Source organism: Salvelinus namaycush, chromosome 3 (genome assembly GCF_016432855.1).
Source record: "Salvelinus namaycush isolate Seneca chromosome 3, SaNama_1.0, whole genome shotgun sequence".
In the NCBI taxonomy this organism is placed as follows: Eukaryota; Metazoa; Chordata; class Actinopteri; order Salmoniformes; family Salmonidae; genus Salvelinus; species Salvelinus namaycush.
The window spans coordinates 29,480,068-29,497,969 of NC_052309.1; the positions used below are offsets into that span (position 1 = coordinate 29,480,068).

The 17,902-nt window shown below is 45.0% G+C and overlaps 1 protein-coding gene across 2 annotated transcripts in view; it reads right to left on the reverse strand.

Annotated features, from left to right (window-relative positions):
* The window catches only part of uvrag (UV radiation resistance associated gene), a 144,566-nt gene that overhangs the window by 62,117 nt on the left and 64,547 nt on the right, over positions 1-17,902 (reverse strand). For both annotated transcript variants that reach the window (XM_038990151.1, XM_038990150.1), the window contains exons 11-12: positions 17,596-17,656; positions 14,283-14,448 (exon numbers count right to left, since the gene is read on the reverse strand). In XM_038990151.1, coding sequence (XP_038846079.1) covers positions 14,283-14,448; positions 17,596-17,656 — 227 coding nt within the window. The remainder of the gene's footprint in view (positions 1-14,282; positions 14,449-17,595; positions 17,657-17,902) is intronic.

Below are 17,902 nucleotides of genomic sequence, written 5' to 3' on the forward strand. Positions count from 1 at the left end.
TTCTATTGGATAGAAAACACTCTCTAGTTTCATAAACCGTTGGAATTATGTCTGTGGGTGACCCAGAACTCTTTCTACAGCGAAATCCATGACAGGTACTGCGAAGGTCTGAGAGCGAAGCTCTGGTCTCAGATCAGTTTTAAAGGTCTGTGTGTATCCTATGGAACGACATGAACTGCACCCGCCTTCCCCTGGATGTCAGTAACCAATGAGAAGTGGAATGGGCTTGCTACGTAGCTCTCAGAGGTTATAAAAGGCCAAGGAGTGAGGGTAGCCTTCTTTTCGACGCTGACCATTACGCAGAAAGGGACCTCAGGATGCCATTTTCAAACGCTCAGTTATCAACGTTAGATGTATCCGTCTGTAATTTAATTCGATATAGGTGTTAGAAACATCATAACGAAGCTATTTTAAACCGAGTTATATCAGATTATGCGAGTATATTGCTATTTTTCGGAATTTCCTCAGTATTGCGTCTTGAGGATTTGGACACGTTGGGGCAAAATAGCTATTGTTAGCTATTGTTAGCTGCTATATCAGAAGTTGAATGCAACGTTTTACAACCAAGCAACGATTCTTTTGGACAAAGGACCACTTGGCCAAGATTCTGATGGAAGCTCGTCGAAAAGTAAGAGCTATTTATGATGTTATTCCGTTTTTATGTGGAAAAATGTAAACTCAATAATGGCGATGACGCCATTATTGCGGCACTAGTCTGGCTGTAACGCACACTGTATGTCTAGTAACGTTAATTTTAAAAATCTAACTCAGCGGTTGCATTAATAACTTTCATTTCATGTCCAACCTGTATTTTTTTAGTCAAGTTTATGAATAGTTTTCGATAAAAATAGTTGTATTTTCAAAATGGCGCCGGGCAGATTGCTTGAGTAGTTGGACACTATTTCCATTGTGTAAGCACGATTTGTGCCGCTAAATATGCACATTTTCGATCAAACTCTATATGGATTGTGTAATATGATGTTACAGGAGTGTCATCGGAAGAATTCTGAGAAGGTTAGTGAAAAAATTAATGTATTTTGGTGATGATAACGCTATAGCCCATTTTGCCTTGAATCAATGCTCGGGTAACGTTTGCAAATGTGGTATGCTAATATAACGATTTATTGTGTTTTCGCTGTAAGACACTTTGAAAATCTGAAATATTGTCTGAATTCACAAGATCTGTGTCTTTCCATTGCTGTGAGCTGTGTATTTTTAAGAAATGTTTTATGATGAGTAAATTGGTCATACACGTTGCTCTCTGTAGTAATTCTAGTCGCTTTGGGGAGATTTGTGATGGTGGCTGCAATTGCAAACTATGATTTATACCTGAAATATGCACATTTTTCTAACAAAACCTATGCTATACAATAAATATGTTATCAGACTGTCATCTGATGAGGTTTTGTCTTGGTTAGTGGCTATCAATATCTTTATTTGGCCGAATTGGTGATAGCACCTGATGGAGTAAGAAACTGATGGAGTTAGAAAAGTGGTGTCTTTTGCTAACGGGGTTAGCTAATAGATTTACATATTTTGTCTTCCCTGTAAAACATTTTAAAAATCTGAAATGGTGGCTTTATTCACAAGATCTGTATCTTTCATTTGGTGTCTTGGACTTGTGATTTAATGATATTTAGATGCTACTATTTAATTGTGACGCTATGCTAGCGATGCTAATCAGTGTGGGGGGGTGGGGGGTGATCCCGGATCCGGGTTTCTGAGGCGGTAAAAGTTAATGTGGAGATGGAGAGACTGCCCCAGGCCGAGCCTGCTGTCACCCCCTAGTGACAACGACGCTCTCCTCTCATCCCATTATGGCTCAAGTCAGCCTTATCCTATGATAGTCCCTGTCAGTATGTGCTCATGTCTGCTCCCCAACTGAGAGGATGTACTGAAGAGATGAGCCCAGGGCACGGTCTTACTCTGCTCACACACACACACACACACACACACACACACACACACACACACACACACACACACACACACACACACACACACACACACACACACACACACACACACACACACAGAGCCCTGCTTGAGTTAAGCATGTACGACTACTGACTACTCCTCCACTGTCAGGCTCAGCGGTCAGTCAGGTCAGGAGGTGCGAGTGAACATCTGGCCCTCCTCCCCCTCCCCTCCCCTCCTCCCTACCCCCTTCCTGTCAGTGGACATGGCTGAGCCCCTGAAGCCAGGACAGGTTCTACTGGTAATCCTGTGTTAGAAGAGACATGCCCTCTTCCCGCTAACTGACCCCCAGGTGCCAGGGGCCCAGAGCCGAGGAGCGAGGGGCCCAGGGCAAGAGTCGGGAAGGCCCTCTTGTCACACCACTGGTACTGTACATCACTGTTACAGGGCAAGGTGCATGAGGCAATGACTGTAGCCCCATTTGATACAGCCTAGCTACTGCAGCTCTGTTATCTATAATGCCTGATGTCCACCAGATGCATATGTGTTTGTTTTGCCGGATGTCTAGCCCGCATTTTCCATACTTGATGCACATGTGCTTCGCTGTTCAACTAGCTAAAAGCTAGCAAGCTGCAGTCTGCGTGTGTTCTTCTGTTTGTACCACGGCACGGTAAAGCAATGCACGAGTTGAAAATATTAAACGCATGCTGTACCCAGAACACACAGCAGCCTAGTGCGGCATCTCCAACGTAGCGTTGCGGACAGCACCATTAACAACGTTCCCGCCGGAACGCAAAGAGTTTGATGCATCTGGTGGACATGAGGTATAACGCTTTAACGCTTTAGTACAGACTGTAGTGCAGTTCTCCTCCTCGGCCCAATCCATACACACAATTCATTCAGTTTCTTGTGAGGTGCATTACATAGAAAATCTTTACCAAATAAAGTAGACAAATAACACTGTTGGTTTCACAGACTGAGGGAAACACTATAGGCCACACAGCCTGAGACACTTGTTTCACTCCTACATACCCTGCCTAGTCAAACCCCAGAGGAAGCAGCATGCCAGAGGTCATATCTCATGACCAGGAAATAACTAACAGAGGGAGAAATAACACATCAAACACACACAGTCTCATAGCAGACATTCCAACAATCACTTTCTCCCGACAACATATGATTAGTTTGCTGGTGAAGGGGAAATCAGAGAGAGAGGCTGACACGCGCACATAAGCACACATATAGAAAAGCAAAGGAACATGTGAAGATACATAGACGTGCACACGCCCTCACCCGCATGGTTTGCCGTCACGGTGAGGTGATTAATGAGTGCTGTCCAGTGCGTCTGAAATCACACTGAAGGGACTCCGGTTCACCAAACACCAGGAATTCCTCCCGGGAACGTCCAGTAAAGTTAAATATATTATTACACACCAGCAGGAGGGAGGGGAAGAGGAAGTCAGGGGTCCCAAAGAGATGGGGGGGAGGAGAAAGGGGACAGGAGAGGGATAGAGAGCTGACAGGAGAGGGATAGAGAGAGAGGGAGGATGGGAGTGAGAGAAGAGAGAATAGAGTGAGGGTGCAACATGTGAGAGTGAGAGAGACACGAAGAGAAAGCAGTTATAGAAGAGACAGAAAAGAAGAGAGAGACAGGTGAGAGGGACTGACAGAGAGAGGGAAGGAGAGAGAAAAGAGGGGGAGTTGGAGAGGAAAGCAGTCATTTTTATCAATGGGCTGGCCGGCCGGTCTTCTCTTGGCGTCTGTGCTGAAATGATCTGTTGCACAAGCGGGTTGAACTAGATTACAATCGTCCTTGGAACAGCTCTCAGGCCCACAGGAGCCCTCCATCCATCCACAGACCAGAGCCAGAACACAGACATACATACATACATACATACATACATACATACATACATACATACATACATACATACACTCGTTGCTCTCCTTTCTGGTTTCAATTATAATATCTTTCTCGTCAGACAAACACACAAAGACATACATGCACACACACACCACAGCCTTCCGCCCCTCACCTTCATTAAAATAGATGTACTTCTATTACTACCATGTCCCGACCCTCTCCCACACCCCATCTCTGGCAGCTCTTTACACTCAATTGGCAAACTAAATACGACACTGACAGGCACCATGATCAACACTGTCATCCACACGGACATCTACTTAATGTGATCAAAAACTCTCATTCCCTCCCTAGCTCATACGCCAATCTGTGTGGAGGACCTGTAGTGTCTAAGCTAAGCTGTCTGCGAGTCGTGCGGACGGCCGGGTAGAGATATGTAATTAATAAGGAGCGGTGTGGGGAACACTCGGTACGTCTTAAAAGCAGCTTCTAACAGAAAGCCCCTTCACTTTAAAGAGTTAGAGTATTTACACAGCCCTCGGTTTCATCAGCCCACCAGGCCTTTACCTCACAGACAACCCTAAAATACGATAGCAGGACGGGACCCTCGTAAAAAGGAGAAAATAAATAAATACTCTGAAGTGCAGAGGAAGCCAATAACATATATGGAATCATGTAGTTACCAAAAAAGTGTTCAACAAATCAAAATATATCTTATATTTGAGATTCTTTAAAGTAGCCAACCTTTACCTTGATGACAGCTTTGCACACGCTTGGCAGTCTCTCAACCAGCTTCACCTGGAATGCTTTTCCAACAGTCTTGAAGGAGTTCCCACATATGCTGAGCACTTGTTGGCTGCTCTTCCTTCACTCTGCGGTCCAACTCATCCCTAACCATCTCAATTGGGTTGAGGTTGGGTGATTGTGGAGGCCAGGTCATCTAATGCAGCACTCCATCACTCTCCCTCTTGGTCAAATAGCCCTTACACAGCCTGGAGGTGTGTTGGGTCACCGTCCTGTTGAAAAACAAATGAGAGTCCCACTAAGCGCAAACCAGATGGGATGGCGTTTCGCTGCAGAATGCTGTGGTAGCCATGCTGGTTGAGTGTGCCTTGAATTCTAAATAAAATCTGACAGTGTCACCAGCAAAGCACCACCTCACCACCTCCTCCATGCTTCACGGTGGGAACCACACATGCAGAGATCATCCGTTCACCTACTCTGCGTCTCACAAAGACACAGGCGATGGAACCAAAAATCTCAAAGGACAGATTTCCACTGGTCTAATGTCCATTGCTCTTGTTTCTTGGCACAAGCAAGTCTCTTCTTCTTATTGGTGTTCTTTAGCAGTGGTTTCTTTGCAGCAATTCAACCATGAAGGCCTGATTGACGCACTCTCCTCTGAACAGTTGATGTTGAGATGTGTCTGTTACTTAAACTCTGAAGCATTTATTTGGGCTGCAATTGGGCTTGTAACTCTAATGAACTCATCCTCTGCAGCAGAGGTAACTCTTTTCCTTTCCTGTCACGGTCCTCATGAGAGCCAGTTTCATCATAGCGTTTGATGGTTTTTGCAACTGCACTTGAAGAAACCTGCAAAATTCTTAATTTCCGGATTGACTGACCGTTTCTTAAAGGATCTGTCCATTTTCCCCCCCTAATTTTCACCTAAAATGTCATACCCAAATCGAACTGCCTGTAGCTCAGGACATGAAGCAAGGATATGCATATTCTTGGTACCATTTGAAAGTAAACACTTTGAAGTACTCGAGGCGGCGAACAAGCGATTCGGTGGAATTCTCTCTGAGCCTCTTTACTGTGTCGTCCACCATGCTCGATGCTAGGTACAAGGACCGCTACATCGATGCAGACAAGAAACAGCGTTTATGTGAAATGCTACATACACAGCTGGACAAGAGAGAAACGGACTGTTACTGTGCACCAAGGAAGAGAGGCCACAGACAGAAAGAGCTGAAACTTCACTGCTTGACATGTATGATGAAATCCTGGTTGAGACTGAACAAATGAACAACGAAACAGCACAGCAAGTAAGTGAAATAAATAGGTTTTGATGATGTTTTACAGGTAATGGGGACATACAGTTGAGGTCGGAAGTTTACATACACTTAGGTTGAAGTCATTAAAACTTGTTTTTCAACCACTCCACAAATTACTTGTTAACAAACTATAGTTTTGGCAAGTCGGTTAGGACATCTACTTTGTGCATGACACAAGTCATTTTTACAACAATTGTTTACAGACAGATTATTTCACTTATAATTCACTATATCACAATTCCAGTGGGTCAGAAGTTCACATACACTAAGTTGACTGTGCCTTTAAACAGCTTGAAAAATTCCAGAAAATGATGTTATGGCTTTAGAAGCTTCTAATAGGCTAATTGACATAATTTTAGTCAATTGGAGGTGTACCTGTGGATGTATTTCAAGGCCTACCTTCAAACTCAGTGCCTCTTTGCTTGACATCATGGGAAAATCAAAAGAAATCAGCCAAGACCCCAGAAAAAAAATTGTAGACCTCCACAAGTCTGGTTCATCTTTGGGAGCAATTTCCAAATGCCTGAAGGTACCACGTTCATCTGTACAAACAATAGTACGCAAGTATAAACACCATGGGACCAGGGAGACGTCATACCACTGAGGAAGGAGACGCGTTCTGTCTCCTAGAGATGAACGTACGTTGGTGCGAAAAGTGCAAATCAATCCCAGAACAACAGCAATTGACCTTGTGAAGATGCTGGAGGAAACAGGTACAAAATTATCTATATCCACAGTAAAACGAGTCCTATATCGACATAACCTGAAAGGCCACTCAGCAAGGAAGAAGCCACTGCTCCAAAACCGCAATTAAAAAAGCCAGACTACGGTTTGCAACTGCACATGGGGACAAAGATCGTACTTTTTGGAGAAATGTCCTCTGGTCTGATGAAACAAAAATAGAACTGTTTGGTCAAAATGACCATCGTCATGTTTGGAGGAAAAAGGGGGAGGCTTGCAAGCCGAAGAACACCATCCCAACCGTGAAGCACGGGGGTGGCAGCATCATGTTGTGGGGGTGCTTTGCTGCAGGAGGGTCAGGTGCACTTCACAAAATAGATGGCATCGTGAGGAAGGGAAATTATTTGGATATATTGAAGCAACATCTCAAGACATCAGTGAGGAAGTTAAAGCTTGGTCATAAATGGGTCTTCCAAATAGACAATGACCCCAAACATACTTCCAAAGTTGTGGCAAAATGGCTTTAGGACAACAAAGTCAAGGTATTGGAGTGGCCATCACAAAGCCCTGACCTCAATCCTATAGAACATGTGTGGGCAGAACTGAAAAAGCATGTGCGAGCAAGGAGGCCTACAAACCTGACTCTGTTACACAAACTCTGTCAGGAGGAATGGGCCAAAATTCACCCAACGTATTGTGGGAAGCTTGTGGAAGGCTACCTGAAACGTTTGACCCAAGTTAAACAATTTAAAGGCAATGCTATCAAATACTAATTGAGTGTATGTAAACTTCTGACCCACTGGGAATGTGATGAAAGCTGAAATAAATAATTCTCTCTACTATTATTCTGACATTTCACATTCTTAAAATAAAGTGGTGATCCTAACTGACCTAAGAAAGGGAATTTTTACTAGGATTAAATGTCAGGAATTGTGAAAAACTGAGTTTAAATGTATTTGGCTAAGGTGTATGTAAACTTCTGACTTCAACTGTATGTAAATGCCAACAAAATAACGTTTTGGTCAGTGTGGTGTGGTTTGTGTGTGGTGTGTGTGTGTGTGTGTGTGTAACCTTTATTTAACTCAGCAAGTCAGTTAAGAACAAATTCTTATTTACAATGACGGCCAAACTCGGACGATGCTGAGCCAATTGTGCGCCGCCCTATGGGACTCCCAATCACAGCCGGATGTGATACAGACTGGATTCGAACCAGGGACTGTAGTGATGCCTCTTGCACTGAGATGCAGTGCCTTAGACCGCTGCGTCCGTGTGTGTGTGTGTTAACTATTTAACTTTACTAGACTGCATAAAAGGCCGCTAAAATGTTAAATATCGGTTATCGGTATCGGCCAACAATGTCATATCGGTGCATCCTTACTTTTTTGCTTACTAAATGAGTCCATATCTGTTATTTCATAGTTTTGATGTCTTCACTATTATTTTACAATGTAGAAAAACCCTTGAATGAGTAGGTGTGTCCAAACTTTTGACGGGTAATGTATATAATTACAAAATAAATATATTGGGGATTGGAAATGATGCAGACAATTACATTGATGGAACCCACAATCTTTCCGCAATATTAAAACTGATCTACCCTTAAAAAAATATATCAAATGTTTAAAAAAAATCACAGTTGGGTAGGTTACTTACTAAATGTAATTCGTGAGATTTACTAGTTACCTGTCCAAAATTGTAATCAGTAACGTAACTTTTGTATTACCCAAACTCACTAGCATAATCTGACTACTTTCAGTAACTTTTTGACTACTTTCCCCTTAACACTAGAAAAGCCAGGCCTCTTTGGACCTCCCTTCAGGCCAATGAGGAGTCATCTTGTCTCAACATTTTAACGTCTAATAAATAGATTTAAATGTATGCTATCTGAATACACCAAATGTGCAAATCAACAGTTCTGGTTCACATAGTGGAGTTGGGAGTTAGCCACTCGTAACCATTACTTACACTTAGCTATGCGCAGCCGGCTCGAAGAAAATAAAAAACGGGGGGGGGGGGGGGGGGGGGGGGGAATCCCCAGAAGTTCCCTAGAACGTCTTTAATGTGTGATTTCAAACACACCAGGACCATAAATGATGTGAGGCCTGCTTTTTAAAAAACACCTGCTGCCTCGCAACTGTCACGGCTAATGGCACCGGTTACTATATAAATCACAGCGAGCTGTAATTTCCAATATCTGAGAAATGATTACATTGAGCATATGTCAGTGAATGCTATTTTAATGACTGCCGCACTGCTCCACTTACATCTCGGGTAACGAACCATCTTGGAGCGAACGCACTGCTGTAAAAATGTCTCCCTCGACTCAGTACTGGTACCCCGTGTATGTAGCCAAGTTATCTTACTCATTGGGCATTTATTATTACTTTGTATTATTTCTCCTCTTTCTCCCCACCCCTCTCCCTCCCTCCCTCCCCACCCCTCTCCCTCTTTCTCCCCACCCCTCTCCCTCCCTCCCTCCCTCCCTCCTTCTTCCCACCCCTCTCCCTCCCTCCCTCCCTCTTTCTTCCCACCCCTCTCCCTCTTTCTCCCTTCCTCCTATTCTTTTAATTAGAACCAGAGAGCTGGACCCAGAGGACAGGATCTAAGCAGGTTTCTCTATGGGGCTAGCTAGGTGATCTCCCTCTGCAGAAGTGCCTCTTTATTTATCACGGGGAATCTAAACTTCCTCCCAGATGCTGACCTGAAGTGAAACGGACACATGGAACGGTATTTCTAATTTGTGTTCCCAATCTTGTGGCAGGGAGTCACAGGCCATATACAGCTAACTACTCCCATGAGTCTTAATATATGTATGTATGTATATATGTGTGTGTGAGAGAGAGCGAGAGCGAGAGAGAGAGAGCACTGACTTTACTGCTAACTTCTTTATCGAGGAAAAATGTACTTCCTACGACTGTGATATGTGGTTGTTAAGATGAATGCACTAACTGTAAGTCGCTCTGGACAAGAGCATCTGCTAAATGACTAAAATGTAAATGTAGAGTGAGACCCGGCCACTATTGGCATTAAGACAACACAAGTCAGGCCAATGGTTACCCATCGATGAAAAAGCAGTGTAAAATATAATGTACAGATGAACCGAGCTAACTAAGCCACTCCTTTGAGTTAACGATCATAGTTATGACTTTGAAAGGCGTTCAACTAAGGCAGATGTTTATTATTAACAGCTTTACATGAAAAAGACAAATTTGTCAATTGGTTGTTAAATGGGCTAAACATAGAAGGGAATGTATCCTAATGGCTGAGGCATTAACAGAGTGATGGTAGAGTAGAGTAAGGCTGGCTGGGTGGGTGGGTGCCTGAGGCATCAGGGCATTGGACCACTGAGGATGGGGAGCAGCCTGGTCTCACTGGCCCACTCAGCCCATCTTCTCTGGATCACAGGAAGGTTTTACAGAGTAGCAGGGCCAGTCAACCACTTATGCAACTGACCAGTCTGGCACACAAGACAATCCTTCCCTTTCCCCTGGGCTATCCAAAACTCACTAACCCTTTACAGTATTTCCCATTATATTGTACTACATCTTTGAGGGGGTAAAAGAGTGTGAGAAAGTATTTGCGTGATTGGGTGTGTGTTGTGTGAAAGTCTGCCTGTCTCTAGTCTCTAGTCCTGTCATTGAGCAACTATTCTACCCCCTCCCTCCTCTCTCTCCTGTCCTGTGGCTGCTATGTGAAACTGAGGGAGGTTCAGCCACCCCTTCCCCTGGTCCCACATGGTCCATGTTAAGGGACGTGAAAGCGTTGAAACCCCGTAACAATAACCTTCTTCTTTTGAGCTGCAGGTCCTGCCGAGCCGGGGCCCTCTCTTAGAATCCCTCCCTCCCTCCATTCACTGGCAGTCATAGTTCCACCCAGCCGCACAACACTATACTTGAGCCACGCATTGATGTGTCAATCCCTTCTTAGACGTTTTTTTTTCTTTCTTAAGCCTTCACTTTCATAACGAAACTCAGACAAAAAAAATGGATTCCCTCTTAATAGTCCTAGTAAAAAGGCTGTATGAGGCAGCGCTTAGATTTTTAACGGCCGGGCTCTGGTCTCAATCATACAGTCAGTGGACATCTGGATCGCATCTCCCCATTCTCCCCCATGCAATCAGACACACTAGAGCTATGGAGCTGATGCTGGGTTCTCCCTGCTGCTGCTCTCCACAATGTGGGTGCAACGTGTCGTTACAGCACATTGCATTCTGAGAATGTTTTTAGGGGGTGAAAGCTTCCGAGATTCCAAATAATGGTGCGTTCAAGGTAGGCCTAGTGCCAACAAACAGGCAAAGTGGAGTCATCGTCGTTCACCACCTTTCCCTAAAAACTCCTTGCAGTCCCCAAGCGGCCCCATTCATTCATTCCACACTGACTGAGAGGTCTCTAGAGGGCACTCCAGTTCAGCTGTACACAGGTCTGCCTGCGCTTGCTGTGGCAAAATGGCCGCCTACATAAAAGCCAAGGTCGTCATTATCTGAGACCGCAGGTCCACCGCGACGTGGAGTGGAATATAACAGCAATGCCCTCGTTCTACAGGTCAGACACATTTATATATGGCTGGCACAGTCAGGAGAACCTAAATGGTTGTTAGACTCCAATTAACAAGCACAAAAAAATATATATATATCCAGGGATAGGAAAAACATGTCTTACTCTACTATATGATGAACTGTAGGTGGTGCTAAATTTTCACATTTTTAACTAGACTGGCAGGGTGGGATGTGAGATCCACCACACACCACATGTTTGGCCTCCACAGAGGAATCAGTCACAGCCCAACTCCACAGTGGGGACACTCCGCTCCATCTAGCTGGGAACAAGCTGTGCTGAGACGTCACTAGCATCTGGAACACACCACTCATAGAGAGTAATACACAGAGAGAGAACGTCACACCACAAGAGCCAACTGGGGACCAGAGATGCACAGTGAGTGGTGGACTAGTAACGTTTCCCAGACCCTCCAGGAGCATGGCTGGTGTGCTGCCTGCATACCTGCTCCTCCATCATCATCATCACAACAGAGGGTTTCTATACGCGTGCCTTCAGCAATGATCGATCGCAAACCCACCTGCTAATTCTGCCATGCTTTAAAAGGTACCGCTCAGGTACCACCTCACTTATCTCCATTCACTGCCCCTTTCCGACACTTTAATCACTCGTTTTGTACACTCACAGCCTCAGACAGGTTACTTTCCATCTTCCCACACGTCGTTTGGCCCCGTGTGTAGGGCCCTCTGGGACCGGCAGGCTCGTAAACATGGGGAGGAGGAGGTAGGGGGGATGAAAGGTCAAAGTGAAAGGAGCGTTCGGCCCTGCTCAGGGACACCCGAGGGTGATGTGGTGGGGCTGTGAGGCCGGGCTGGGTCCTCCCTCCATCCCTCCTCTGGTTTATTTTCTCTGATGGGCCTGGTGTAAATATCCTGCTTTAAAGCCCTGGGAATGGAAATGCATACAGTGCAGTCAGGCCCTCCACAGAGGTAGACGTAGTGGGAGAGTAGAGCTGGATGGAGAGCGGGGGAGGAGAGACCCCCAGTGAGCCCCTCCAGCTGCCATGATGACATCACTCACAGGAGAAGAAGAAGAGATAGGTCGCTGCCAGCTGTAGTGGTCTCTGATACTGCCACGCACTCTCACCATCTGCCTGTTTACGTTCAATGGTTTGGATGTATGCCATATGGATGCGTGTGTGGAGGAATGTATGTATTTGTTGACATGACTTCCCCTGTGTCTGACTAACACAATGATGGGCAGCATCCATATGTGTGTGTGTGAGAAAGTATGAGAGAAAGAGAGGAGAGATAAACACATGGGAACATCTCACCCTGACAGGGTGATACAGTTTAAGCCCAGAACAGCCAACAGAGTTAGATGAAGCATTGGTCAGGGCTTACTGGGTTACTGAGGTACTAATTGGGGTCCAAGGGGCTTGCTGCCTGTCTAGGGAACTGTTAGTTACTATGAGTTAATAAAGGGGTCTCGGGTCTGGCCCTTCTCTCTTTCTTATTCCTTCATTGACTATAACGAGGCTGCATGCATTAGCGTTTCAAAGGCCAGTCTGCCTGCTACCCCCTCAACCACCTGAACAGCACAGAGCAGAAAACACACTGCAACTCTCTACCCATCTCACTCTGGCCATTAACAACCACTAAAACGGGACTCACAGCTGCTCCTTATACAGGAGGCCTCGTAAGGGGAACACCACACATCGTATAATATTGTGTGTCTATGGAACGCTGGCAATCTCCATCTGCTACAAGCAAAGAATATCACTCAATGGAATATGAGCGGTGAAACCAAAGTATTTTGCTGATATGAACAGGTGAGAGCCTTCCTGCCACGGTGGAGAGACTAGAGGCAGTTAAATGTGAGCACGCTGTGCAGAACCAGAGATCACAGGTTATAACTGTACTGTATGTAGCGTGGCAAGAAGCAATCCAGACAGACTTTATACCTGCTTAGCAGTTGGCACTTACATTTATTATTAATCAATCTAACACCAAAGGGATCAAATATGCCCACATCCGTATCATACCCATCACTACAGTGTCTGATTATACCTATTTTCAAAGTGTCTTTGGGTTTTAGAAAATCCTATCAATTATTAATTTTGATACCCATTCTTTATTTTTCCTGATTGAGGGGGAATGTACAGGAATGTGCACGGAATGTACTGGAATATAAAGTAATATACGATCGCATACCTGGGAGCATGCGTGTGCATTCCCAAACATGCAATTATCACAAGGCAACAGGAGTTTTGTTGGAAGCTTGATGCATAGTTACCGGATCCAAACAGATCCAAATAATAATTTTAATATAGTGTCCTTACACTGTAATTGTTGTGCCCAGTACACTTTAAATTGGATTTAAACAAGCAGGCTGGTAGAGCTCAGAGGCGTGGCCCCAAGAGTGTTATCCTCTCCTTGTGTCCATGGCAACAATATTATCATACATATCCCTACATCTTAAATACCTCTCTCCATTCATGTACATCTGTCTAAATACAGTGTTGATAGAACAGTGCCTAGGTTAGCCCCCGGGTACAACATTAATACTGTCTACAACACAGGCCAGGGTGGGTAAAACACACTGGCTGCTTTAGAGGAATTTCCAACAATTTGCTTGGTCATTATGAAAAATAATACTGTCTACTGTCTGGGGTTTGTGATTATGGAATGGTAAAGAGGAGGACTGTAAAGAAAGACCTGTGAGTAAACCTCACACGATTTGATATGCTGCATTACAGTGGGCTTAACCTGTCCAAACAGATCTGGATTGGAGGGAAGGGTTGTTGTGTGATAGGTCACATGCTTCCCTCTGATCCTCACTTTCATGGGTGACTAGGAATCCTCTGCACAAACGAACTACAGTACAGTAAACTAGAGAACACACACGTTCTTATGACCAGGATCACCATGAGCTCTGCAGTCGCTGAAATTTAGAGTTTCTCTCTACTCTACCACTAAATCGTTGGCTACTAGGAATCCTTGGCATCCATCACCTGGTTACAGCAGGCTTAGCTACTGTCATTATTTGGCCCCTGTAAGCACTTTCTTATGACCAGGATCACAGTATATCGTCTCCCAAGGTCTATTATGTTGATCATTATATAACAGAGTTACTCTATTGGAGTACTGACGTGGTGGCTAATCATCACAAAGGAAATTCAACCTGTACTGTTGTACAGTAACAATGAAAAAATGTGTATCTACAAAAGAAAGAAAAAGAAAGAAAATAACCAGAGTGTAGGGTCCTTACTCTCGCTCCTTCTCACTGAGCTTGTCTGTGATGGTGTCCTTGATGGAGGAGCGGGAGCCTTTGTGGATGACAGGATACCTGAGAGGGATCTGCAGGAAGCAACTGATCATCAGCACCAAGTGGGCCGTGTAACCCAGGGCAACCGCAACGCTCCCATCATCCTTCGCTGTAGGACAAAACACAACACAGAGGTCAGTCAGTCTCTGTTGGACAGGTTTACTGTGAAATGGTCTCATAGGTTTTATAAAGTAAGAAACATTGTTGAACGGATCTGATAATGAAATGCCATGCCTGTTAATCACTTCAATGGCTGTGTTTTAATGGGTTATTAATCCAACACATTTTAATGCTACGACTAGAAACTAAAGTTGGTCAAAACGGCAACAACGAGCTAAGCAGTCTGTGTTTCATAATTTCCTTAACGCTTCATGAAGCTCCACTTGAAAGCAAGTGATCAGTAACAGTCTGACTGCAATACTCATGTATTTCATACGTGTTTCATATAAGTTCATTACATTGAAATGAAAGATCAAATCGTAACGTGGCAATATAATTCGTACGTGGTAATATAATAAAGACATCACAGACTGGAAAAAACTTTGGTAACCAAGTAATCACACCAATGAAAAGCAGGCACATTTACATGGGCAAGGTGTTTTTGAAATGATAGAGAGTGGGTTTTTGGCGACGCAACACGCAAGAAAACTTCAACTGCTGTGGAATACCTAATTTACTTAAAAATACTTCATTTATTTCAGAAATGTGCGTGAAAAGCAAAAGCGTCACGTAAAACTATCCCTGCGGGGCTCAATTGCATTTTAGGGGAAAATTAGACGGTTACGGTTTCATTAACATTTCTGACTAGAAAACAGGTCCACCACCTCGCTGAAGTAAAGGAACGGCTTTCTTTGACAGCACATTAAGTCGTTTCAAGTTCTCAACTGCCGAGCAACAGGACATTGCTCTGGGCAAAGTGCTTATACTTTCCAAATCCCCAAATCATAGTGCTTTTGTCTTAACGCTTTGGAATAACAGACCGCTGCCTCAGTGAATAGTTGACTAGGAGCGCTTTGGTGTATAACTAGAAGACCCTGAATTATACAATTCTTGTGTCTGCACCTCTGATACCAGCAGAGGCCATGAAGTGGACTACCTTTTATAATGCCAATACTTTTCATAAAACTAGTTCTATCCAACAGGAATGTCAGATAAAGGAATCATAAGTCTAACTGACATGTACTGGGGCAAATGGAGAACCTTTTAAATCCAAAGTCAGGTAGCCTTAGATGAGGGCTTAGTTACCTCCGAGAGAGAGAAAGCACTGGGGGGCTTGTTTCCACCCCATGACCCCTTCTTCTTAGCAGCAAGTCCCCTCTACCCTCACCTTCACCAGCCTCCCCTCCCTTCTCTACTGTCTCCTCCAGTCTCTCATCCAACCTATCCTCTCTCTTCTCCCCCCTCACCTTATCCAGCCTCTCCCATCTCCCTTCCCCAGTCTCCTCCAGCGTCACCCCTCTACCTTCTCTCCTCAGTCTCCCCAGGCAGGGCTGGTTGGATTAGGCTGTGTAGCCCTGACCCCAGTGGCTCACTAATCTACCACATCCTACCCTGCAGGCAGCCCTCTCCTGTCTGTCACCCAGCAACAACACAGTTCCAGACATGATCGGCTTAATACTGGGCTGGCCCAGCTCTCAGGGAGGGCCCCACAGAAATCAGAGCAGGGGTGAAGTGTCAAAGGTCAGGCCTCTATGATGGGGTAGTTTCAGGCTGGGCTGCTGTATAGGTGTAGTGGTTAAGGTGGTGTTAGACAGGAACGTCTGACCAGGTAGACCATTCCTCCTCACCTCCTATAGGCCTCTGTCCCCCTCACTCTCTGTTCTACTACACAGCCACACCACATGCATACTCCCTCAAGGCTGAGAGGGAAGGGAGGACAGGACGGGTTGGAGGGAGGTTGTGAGTGGGTTAGGACTCCCCCTGTAGGCCGCACCATCTCCTACTGCACTGCCACAGCACATGCTGCGTGGTTTACTCACTAGATCTCTACCACCCCCGCGGGGTGAGGCAGCCGCACACCTCCACAGGGGATGGGAAGCCACTCACCTCTGCAAATACAAACGACGAGCCATCAGGATGGGGAAGAGGGGGAGGCTGCTGCATCCAAGGAAATGGGGGGCTGGAGATCGAGGCAGCGTTGGGGTAGGTCGGGGGATAGCAATGAAGGGGTATTAAAAGAAGGCACACTGGTGAAACCTGGCTCTCATTAGTCTCCCTGCCTCAACCCCCTCAACTCCACTTCCCCCTCCATCATGTCTTTGAAGTCATGCTTCCCTGGCTGAGAAAGTCAAATCCGATTTTCCACAACACATACGGGTGCGACATGGAGGGAATTAGATGAATAACATTTTCCAAACGTAAGCCCCTCTTGAATCATCATCTTATTCAGACCTCTGCCGTGTAAACGTGCACAAACACAATGCCAAATCCTAATCTGCTGCCTTTAAACACCCGCAGTAAATGAGACAGACTTACGACATACAGTACTTTGCAGATTATACTACTCAGTATTCATAAATATGCAGAAATGGTGGGCTAAACTTACAGACCAGCAGAGTGGTGTGACAAACTCAGAGAGAGAGTCCCTTTTTCAGTCTCATCCCTCCACTACCTCCCAGTCCCTCTCACCCATGGGTCCGGTCCTTATAAAGTAGCTGGGCAGCAGAATTCAGACTCCAGAGGTCAAATACACAGGAAGCAATTTCCACATTCTTGGATGATGGGGAGCACTCTGTGGGTCCTGGGCCTGGCTCCATTAACAAAAGGTTGCTACCAGGGAGTATGGCGAAACCTTTCCGGTGTAACTACTCTGACTCTGTATCAAGGTATTACATCTAGCCCATACAACACAGCTGTCTTGCACAGAGTTTCCTCCACCAGCCACTACTTCTAAAACACTTGTCATTGTACCTCAGAGCAGATATTGTTCTGTGTCCCAACATCCCCATTCCCTATATACTGTAGTGCCCCCCAAAAATGATAGTGCACAATACATAGGGAAAAGGGTGCCATTTGGGACTCAACTATAGTGTCCCAATTACAGGAGAGGATCAGAGCATCAGCTTGGAACCACTGATATCACACAAACCTCAGACGGAGTACTGGCTCACATTTACTACATGTAGATGGTGATGTGGAACCAAAAGACAGGTCAGAAGTTTGAACCTTCAATAAAAGGAAGCAGATGCACCCTGTTTTATGAGTGTCTCTGTGTCACTCTAAACCCTTCCGTTTCCTGTTGAAATAGATACGTTACCTTGGAAATCCTCAGAGTTGGGCAGCTTCACTCCACAGATGACATAATCGGATTGATTAGCCTGAAGGGAAATTAAACAAGTTTTATGAGAATGAGAATCCAAGAACCAACAATTCCATATTCAGAAAACAACAGAGAAAACAGAGAGAGAGGAAAGGGAAACGCTTCGGGAGCAAAAAGGGCCCTCTCCTTAGAAATGGTATTTTAATGACCACTGAGTATTTAAGCTGTTCAGCTCCGTCGCAGAACATTTCAGATTGAAACTTTAACCGATTTCAAAACACAGGGAATGTAAGTGGTTGGCCAC